General features: G+C 38.6%; 3 protein-coding genes across 12 annotated transcripts in view; 2 read left to right on the top strand and 1 right to left on the bottom strand.

Annotated features, from left to right (window-relative positions):
• Positions 1-9,397, bottom strand: part of LOC127934144 (transient receptor potential cation channel subfamily M member 7-like) — a 48,416-nt gene that overhangs the window by 10,477 nt on the left and 28,542 nt on the right. The gene's annotated exons all lie outside the window — the stretch shown is intronic.
• Positions 1-9,397, top strand: part of LOC127934141 (ubiquitin carboxyl-terminal hydrolase 8-like) — a 57,823-nt gene that overhangs the window by 30,168 nt on the left and 18,258 nt on the right. The window lies entirely within an intron of this gene.
• LOC127934146 (transient receptor potential cation channel subfamily M member 7-like) overlaps positions 22-9,397 on the top strand; it is a 10,101-nt gene continuing 725 nt past the window's right edge. Inside the window, exons 1-8 of the mRNA XM_052531330.1 lie at positions 22-110; positions 261-326; positions 1,017-1,300; positions 1,681-1,763; positions 1,877-2,082; positions 8,923-8,974; positions 9,144-9,250; positions 9,371-9,397. The exon at positions 9,371-9,397 is cut by the window's right edge and continues 725 nt beyond it. Coding sequence (XP_052387290.1) covers positions 89-110; positions 261-326; positions 1,017-1,300; positions 1,681-1,763; positions 1,877-2,082; positions 8,923-8,974; positions 9,144-9,250; positions 9,371-9,397 — 847 coding nt within the window. The 5' untranslated portion in view covers positions 22-88. The remainder of the gene's footprint in view (positions 111-260; positions 327-1,016; positions 1,301-1,680; positions 1,764-1,876; positions 2,083-8,922; positions 8,975-9,143; positions 9,251-9,370) is intronic.

The raw sequence follows: 9,397 nt of genomic DNA, 5'->3' as shown, positions 1-9,397 counted from the left end.
CTGCTCATTCTTTGCTCTGTGTGTGTGTGTGTGTGTGTGTGTGTGTGTGTGTGTGTGTGGAGCAGCGATCAGTTCTCCGTTCAAGCCCATGGACAGTTATCAGTATTCAGGTCAGTGTCTCTGTCATTCATCCAATGAAAGCTGACGGTTTCCTGATTTCCTCGCTCGAACACAGACTGTCCTGAGTGTGTGTGTGTGTGTAGCTGCTCCTGTGACGTATACTGACATCAGCCCTGTGTGTGTGTGTGTGTGTGTGTTAGCGGTGGAGCGTAATAACCTGATGCGGTTGTCCCAGAGTATTCCATTCACCCCAGTGCCCCCTCGAGGTAAGACCCCGGTCTCTCTGTCTCTGTCCCATCATGCTTTGCTGTTCGTTTCATGTAGTTCTGGGCGGTGTGAAGACACACACATGGAGTGATGAGAAATACATTACAGACAAATGTCTAAAGATTCTTACATCAAGACACATTTACTAGAGAAGCAAAATTACAAAATAATTGTTTTCTGTGAAACTGATGAAGTGTGTTGATGATTAAAACAGAACAAATATCTGTTCTTGATTTAATCATAAACTCAGATCATTAGGTTCAGTTTCTCAGAAAACAAGACTTCATGTGTTGATCTAAGGATGTTTAGATATTTGTTCTGGAAAACAAGACAGAAATACTGCGGAAGAGATGCATGTTTTTGCAGTTTCTCTGATTTAAGATATTTGAGGCCTGTGGCGAGCGAATGAAGACGGTCAGATCTTCATCACATGACACAAATCTAAACTCAGCTGCTCTAAAAAGACAGTAGTGTCAGTATTGAGCTCAGCTCAGCTCGGTTTGCTTCGAGTCTTTAGTTTTGAGCTTTGAATCTGCTCTTACACTGATGTCACTGATGTTTGCTGTTCCTCGTGCTGCAGACGTGTGATGTGTGTGGTGTTCGCGTCGCCCAGTCCTGCGGTGTAGCGTGTGATCGTGACGCCGCTCGTGTGTTCCAGCTTGACGTTCAGGTGTTTGTGTGTGGTGCAGGTGAACCGGTGACCGTGTACCGTCTGGAGGAGAGCTCTCCCAACAGCATCAATAACAGCATGTCGTCCTGGGCTCAGCGTGGTCTCTGTGCTAAGATCGAGTTCCTCAGTAAGGAGGAGATGGGTGGAGGTCTGCGCCGGGCGCTGAAGGTGCTCTGCACCTGGTCCGAGTACGACATCCTCAAGCCTGGACACCTGTACATCGTCAAGTCCTTCCTGCCCGAGGTGGTCAACACCTGGCAGAGCATCTACAGAGAGGACACCGTCCTGCACCTCTGTCTCAGGGTACGAGGATCCTCCTCACTGACCCAAACACAGACTCACAGGAGTGCAGAACTACACGCATCTCGTTAACCCACATTTCTGCTACAGAAAACAGAAATGAGCTTTACATGTGGAAGTCTCTCTCAAACTTTTTCTTTAACAGCTGCCAAGATGTGTGGATTATAGCGTTATATTTAGAACTACGCTACATTATGAATTTTTACATTTGCAGTATGTTTTTTATGGTAGTGTAATGTGATATAAATGTACATTATTGCGTGCTGAAGTGCTTTAAATGAATGTCTGAACTCACGTCTTAAACTGTTGAGTTAGTGCAGTGGTTGATTGACAGGTGAGTAGGCGGTCCTTCTGTGTGCGACTAATCGTGTGCTTGTGAACAGGAAATTCAGCAGCAGAGAGCAGCTCAGAAACTCACGTTTGCCTTCAATCAGATCAGACCCAAAACCATCCCGTACTCACCCAGGTACTGACACACACACACACACACACACACTGACACCCCCACACGCACACTGACACTCACACACACACACACACACACGCCTGAGGGTGTTTCTGAGAGTGTGTGTTCTGCAGGTTTCTGGAGGTCTTCCTGCTCTACTGTCACTCTGCCGGTCAGTGGTTTGCCATCGAGGAGTGCATCACTGGAGACTTCCGCAAGTTTAATAATAACAACGGGGATGAAATCGTGCCGACCAACCTTCTGGAGGAAACCATGCTGGCCTTCAGCCACTGGACGTATGAGTACACTCGAGGAGAGCTGCTGGTGCTGGACCTGCAGGGTTTGTGTCTCGCTCAGATCTCTTCATCTACACTCCAGTAATCAGAGCTTTAGAAACCGTCTCTATGCACTGCCTACACACACGAGTGAGAGCAGGGCGTCTCTTAATGTTTCTCTATTTATGATCTGAAAAGAATGAAGGCCATACAGAATTAGAACAGCACCAGGCTGTGTAGATGAAGCCTGGATACTGTGTAGAAACGCTTTACCATCACAGGTGTGTGTGTGTGTGTGTGTGTGTGTGTGTGTGTGTGTGTGTAAACTTGTGTTTGTTTCAGAGAGTGGAAGTGATGGCCCCTCTCTCTCTCTCTCTCTCTCTCTCTCTCTCTGTCAGTCTGTCTCTCGCTGTCAATTCAATTCAATTCAAATGAGCTTTATTGGCATGACTGTGAAACAACACAATGTTGCCAAAGCAATAAACAGTGAACAAGTTATTCAGATATATAGATATACAGATGTGTCTCTCTCTCTCTCACACTCTGTCTCACTCTCTCACACTCTGTCTCTCACTCTCTCACACTCTCTCACTCTCTCCCTCTCACACTCTGTCTCACTCACGCTCTCACTGTCACTCTCTCTCTCTCACACTTTGTCTCACTCTCACATTCTGTCTCTCTCTCTCTCTCTCTCTCTCTCACTCACTCTCACTCAATTCAATTTTTTTTTTCAATTCATATTGCTTTATTGGCATGACATACAAAGGTACATATTGCCAAAGCATTGTACATAGCAGACTAGAAACAAACAAAACAAAAATTCATATATATCCATAAGAAAAAATAAAATAAAATAGAATAAAATACATGCAAAATAAATCCATATACATTTCTATAAACATTGATGGTACTTCTAATGTAGATGTGTTCACTCTTTACCTCTTAGTTTGTGGCATTTGTAAATATAATGTGCTACCACAGAGGAAGCAGGTCCTTCACCCAGTAATATTTTTAATTTTTCATATTCACTGAGTGACTGGAGCTCAGGAGTGTTCTGCTGTTCTCACTCTCTCTCTGTCTCACTCTCTCACACTCTGTCTCACTCTTACCCTCTCTCACTCACTCTCACTCACTCTCACTCTCTCTCTCACTCTCTCTCTCTCACTCTCTCTCTCACTCTGTCTCTCTTTCGTGCGCATGCGTGGGCGTCTGTTGAGCGAGACTGGAGAGCGCGTGGTGAATGTAAGCTGGTTTTTTGCCCGCTGTGGCAAAAACGTTTGTTTTTCTTTCTCTTTTCTTTTCTTTTCTTTTCTTTCGGTTTGGTTGTTTTTTTTTTTTTTTTCCTCTCTGTCGGAGTACATGAACTGAGCGTGGTAAGGGTGACTGCATCGTGCTTTTGTATTTGGAGCTGTGTGTTTGTTTGTATGTTTTGTTGTGTTTGGATCGGTTAGAGTTAAAAGCTTTTTTTCCGTCTGCAACCAGCGTTGCGCTGGGAGGCATGACGAACCAAAACACGATGAGTTTTAAAGATTTAACCCGCCGACATGGAGTGAAGGTGGAGTCTAAGATTAACGTGGAGCAGGTATGTTTAGCCGTGGGAGAGATTGTGGGACATGATTATATTGTCTCTGCATCGCGAATGAATAGTGCAATTGTTATCTTTTTTAAATCAATTGAGAAGGCAAATGAAGTTGTCCAAAGTGGCGTTGTGTTGAACGGTTCACTCGTGAGTGTTTTACCGTTGAGTAGCCCGTCCAAAAAGGTCATTCTGTCCAACGTGCCTCCGTTTATTAATGACGATATACTGGTGCAAGAGTTATCTCGGTATGGAAAACTGGTTTCATCAATAAAGAAAATTCCTCTTGGGTGCAAATCACCTTTGGTGAAACATTTAGTCTCGTTTAGAAGACAAGTTTTCATGGTGTTGAAAAACGGAATTGATGAGATTGATCTGGTGTTCAAGTTCAAAATTGATGGTTTCGATTATACAGTGTTTGCAACATCTGATACTACGATTAAATGTTTTAATTGCAGTAAGATTGGACATCTTGTTCGTGATTGTCCGAATAAAAAGGAAAATGCAGCTGTGAACACAAGCACTGAAATGGGGGTGTCTGTTGTTCCGCTGGCTGAGATCGTGAATGACACTGACATTGCTGGTGTGTCAGTGGTCGAAGCCGGTGAGCTTGGGCCGGTTGCAGTTGTGGCTGCTGAGTTAAGATCTGATAAAACTGAGTCTGAGATTGTTACCATGTCTAGTAAAAATGATGAATTCGCTAGGCCTTATGAGCAGGCTGAACCTTCTGAGAACGTTTGCATAACAGATGTTGTTGAAATGGATATGCAAGAAAATGCTGTAGTTTTTGAGAATGAAGCAAAATCTGTTTTCAAGATCCCAGTTAAAAGAAAGAAAAAAAGTGGTGGAAAAGAAAAGTTACTTAAACAAGTAAAGAAAGATGAGGGTGGTGAAGAGAGTGTGGCATCAGATAGTGATGGAGATTCCTCTGATTCCAATATATCTCAATGTTCAAATCTGTCTCTAAGTTCCCAAAATGAAACCTTGATCTGCTTGTATAGTGCTAATGATATTAGCAAATTTCTGCAAGAAACAAAAGGAGTAAAAGGAGTGCAAGTAGAAGATTTCTTCCCTGATAGTAAGCAATTTATTAATGATGTAAGGTATCTAATAAAAGAGGGAGCTTTTCAAGATGTGGAGATTTATCGTCTTAGAAAATTGGTGAACAAACTGAAAAAAAAATGTAATAAAGATGAAGCTGTCAACTTCTAAAATTTTGCCAAAAATAGTTTTTTTGGCAACTTTTTTATTTTTTTTTCTTGTCTCTAAAATAAATATGACAAATTTTAAAATTGGAACTTTAAATTTAAATGGTGCCAGAGATGGTTATAAAAGAATGATGTTATATGAATTTAGTAGACAAAAGCAAATTGATATTTTGTTTTTACAAGAAACACACAGTGATTTTAAAAATGAGAACGACTGGAAAAGAGAATGGGATGGACAGATTGTCCTAAGTCATAAATCCTCTGTTAGTGGAGGTGTTGCTGTTTTGTTTTCAAAACACATTTTACCTTTGTCTTGTGAAGTTGAAGAAATAATTGGTGGTCGTTTGTTAAAGATCAAAGTAAAATATGAGAAAGTTACCATGGTGCTTTTGAATTTATATGCTCCTACAAAGGGGTTAGAAAGAGTTTTGTTTTTTGATAAGGTGGATGCTGTCTTAAAAGACTTAAATCCAGATGATATGTTATTTATAGGTGGGGATTTTAATTGTACCGCAAATTCTAAGTTAGATAGAAATCATATAGAACCACATGCTGCTTCTCAGAAAATACTTATACAATTAATTGAAACACATGATTTATGTGATATTTGGAGAAATATGAATCAAGATGTTAGACAGTATACTTGGGCTCATAGTACTGAAAATTATATATCCTTAGCAAGGCTTGACAGAATATATAGTGTTCAACATCAACGAAATCTTTTTAAGTTCTGTAAAATTATTCCAGTGGGTTTTTCTGACCACAGCTTAGTTCTGTGTAGTGTTTTGTTTAAATGTGTTAAGTATAAAAGTGCTTATTGGATTTTTAATACTTCATTGCTGAATGATGAAAAATTCTTAGAAAATTTTAGTTTTTTTTGGAAAACTTTTAAGCAGCAAAAACATTTTTATGTATCTTTATCGCAATGGTGGGATTGTGGAAAAGTTCTTATTAGAGATTTTTGTCAAAAGTACACTCTTAATGTTACTCGAGACCTAGCCCAGTCAATGAAGATTTTAGAGACGGAAATTACTGTTTTACAAGATTTATTAGCATCAAAAAAAAACAACAGAAAACATATTGATGATCTGAAAGAAAAGAAATCTATTTTGGTAGACCTGTTGGGAGTTAAAGCAAAGGGAGCTTTAGTCCGGTCACGGTTTCAAACTGTGGCACAAATGGATGCTCCCTCAAAATTCTTTTTTAATTTAGAAATTAAAAAAGGTCAAAGTAAAATGATCCATACTTTACGCTCAGCTACAGGACAAGAACTAACTGAGCCTGCTGACATACGTTGCTGTGCTGTAGGTTTTTTTTCTGACCTTTATAAATCTGAACTGAGGAAATGGGGTGCAGAGGCTGATCATTTTCTTGAAGGACTGCCAAAGGTGGATGAAGAGTCTAACAATGATCTACAACAGACGTTGTCATTGAAAGAGCTTTATACTGCCATGATGAGCTTGGATAATGGTAAATCTCCAGGAATTGACGGGCTGCCTGTTGAGTTCTATAAGACTCTATGGCCCGTCATAGGAGAAGATCTGCTGACAGTTTTTAATGACAGTCTGAAAAGAGGACTATTGCCTCTAAGCTGCAGAAGAGCAGTCATTACACTGTTACCCAAAAAAGGGGATCTTCAGTATATCAGCAATTGGCGCCCTGTTTCACTTTTATGTTCAGAGTACAAAATTTTGTCCAAAACTTTAGCTATGAGACTTAGTAAAATTATAAGCAAATTGATACACTGTGATCAGACTTACTGTATTCCCAACAGGTCTATTTTTGATAATATTGCTTTAATAAGAGATGTTTTTGATGCTTCTAAACTCCTGGGAATTAACTCTGGAATGATTTCTCTTGATCAAGAGAAAGCATTCGACAGAGTTGAACATTTGTTTCTATGGAGTACTTTAAAGGCTTTTGGGTTTAACGATACGTTTATATCAATGATAAAGGCTGTATACTGTAACATTGAGAGTGTTCTTAAAATTAATGGTGGTTTGTGTGCTCCTTTTAAAGTTGAAAGGGGGGTCAGGCAGGGATGTCCTATGTCTGGTATGTTGTACTCCCTGGCAATTGAACCCTTACTGCAAAAACTACGAATTCATTTAAAAGGTTTGAGTTTTCCTGATTGTAATAATTCTTTACACCTTTCTGCATATGCTGATGATGTTATTGTTTTTGTAAATGAGAAGGAAGATGTTATTAAGCTAGAAAAAATTGTAAATGATTTTAAACTAGTTTCCTCTGCCAAAGTAAATTGGAGGAAAAGTGAAGCTATAATGGTGGGAAGTTGGAGTGGAGATCTTCCTGCTTTACCTGGAGGACTGATTTGGAAAAGAGGAGGTTTAAAATACCTTGGTGTCTATCTAGGAAATGAAAACTTTATTAGGAAAAATTGGGAAGGTTTAATAGAGAAAATAAAAGGTCGATTGGAAAAGTGGAAATGGTTGCTGCCTCAGATATCTTATAGAGGACGTATTCTTATAATTAATAATCTTGTGGCATCCTCACTATGGCATAAACTTGCTTGTGTTGACCCTCCAAACGGACTCCTTGTTAATATTCAAAGAGAATTGGTGAACTTTTTTTGGGACAAGTATCATTGGACTCCTCAAAGCATTCTCTTTTTGCCCAAAGAGGAAGGAGGTCAAGGTCTTGTAAATCTCGCTTGTAGAAGAGCCACTTACCGTCTCCAATATATACAGAAACTTATGATGGGACCTTATTCATTGGTGTGGAGACCACTGGCCTTAAGTATCTTGAGAAGAGTTGGCAATATGGAAGTGGATTTAACATTGTTTCTAATGGACCATAAAAGATTGACTTTTAATGAAATTCCTTCTTTCTATCAAAATCTGTTCAAAGTGTGGGGTTTCTTTAAACATCGCTGGATGGAACCAGCAACTTCTCTTCATTGGTTATTGGAAGAACCAGTTGTTTTTGGAGCTAGGTTTGATACTTCGGCAGAAGATTTTCCTGGTTTAACAGATTTATTATGTAATAAAAAGGTTTTTAAACTAAAACACATTATAAATGAATCAGGTTATAATTTACTGAGAGCTGAAAAAGTAGCTAACCTATTAGGAGTTCGATCAATACGGTTTGTAAAAAAATTTCTAGAAAAAATAACTATGATTTTAACTGATGAAGAGAAGATACTTTTACAAGAGTTTGGTGCAGGGACTTTAAGCCCTGATAGTAAAGATCTTTTTCCTGAACTTGAAATTTTCCCTGTAATAGATGAGTTTTGTTTTAATAGCCCCCTGTTCAATTTTGGAAGTAATGATTATATTGATTTTTGTACAGTAGAAGGGAAAATATTATATAAATGCATTGTTAAAGTTACTCATCAGCAAAATTTAAGTACTAAAACAGATACAGTATGGAGAGAAAAATTAGGAATCAATTCTGAAACTAAACCTGTCTGGCGAGCACTTTACAAACCACCATTAAAAAAGAATATTGGTGATTTGCAGTGGCGGATTTTACATGGAGCCATTGCTGTAAATGCATTTGTGTCTATTTTAAACCCCACTGTAAGCGACAAATGTCCTTTTTGTTCAGAACGAGAGACTATTTTTCATTGCTTCATGTATTGTAAGCGACTAAACCCTCTTTTTGACTTATTAAGTGTTTTTTTAGATTATTTTAATACTAGTTTTTCAAAACAAAATTATATTTTGGGTTTTTTTTACAATTCAAAACAAAAGTTCAAATGTCAAGTCATCAATTTTATTGTGGGACAAGCAAAATATGCTGTTTATATCACTAGGAGAAATAAGATTGAAGAGAAGTCAGGACAAGATGTTGTTTTAGTTTTTAAAAATATGGTAAAATCAAGAATACTTATTGATTTTAATTTTCATAAATTGATGAGTACGTTAAAGGTTTTTGAAACTCAGTGGTGTTGTAATTATGCTCTGGTTTCAGTTGAAAATGAAGAAATTGTCTTTGCAAGAGATTTAATGTAATATATATATAATTTTTTTTTTTTTTTTTTTTTTTTTTTTTTTTCAAGTGTGTGTAAAGTGTTATATTAAAAATTTTATAATAAATTGATTGTGAAAATCAAAAAAAAATCTCACTCTGTCTCACTCTCTCACTCTCTCTCTCTCTAGGGGTCGGTGAGATACTGACAGATCCATCAGTCATCAAGAGCGGAGAGAAAGGGTGAGAAACAGTTTGGATGCAGATGTTCATTTATGTTCATGTAAAGTCTCTCAATCTGTCCTCCTCAGCCTCGCTTTCATCGTGTTAAACAGAGTATGAACGAGGTCTATTAAAACTGTATAATAGAATAGAGTTCATGAGTTTTCTTCTGTGTGTTTAATTGTGTCAGGTCTTATGATATGATCTTTGGGCCTGCGAATCTCGGAGACGATGCCATTCGAAACTTCCGCACCAAACATCACTGCAACTCGTGCTGCAGGAAACTCAAGCTTCCGGGTGAGTTTAGCGCTCGCTGAACACCGCTTCATCCCCGAGTCACATCTACAGCTCACCATCAACTCATTTGGTTTATATTTGCATTATATTAAATTTGTGTGTGTGTGTGTGTGTGGTCAGATCTGAAGCGGAACGACTACACTCCTG

The sequence above is a fragment of the Carassius gibelio genome, chromosome A18, assembly GCF_023724105.1.
Source record: "Carassius gibelio isolate Cgi1373 ecotype wild population from Czech Republic chromosome A18, carGib1.2-hapl.c, whole genome shotgun sequence".
Lineage (NCBI taxonomy): Eukaryota > Metazoa > Chordata > Actinopteri > Cypriniformes > Cyprinidae > Carassius > Carassius gibelio.
The sequence above is the reverse complement of the archived record's forward strand: the minus strand, read 5'-3'. Positions and strand labels throughout refer to the sequence as shown.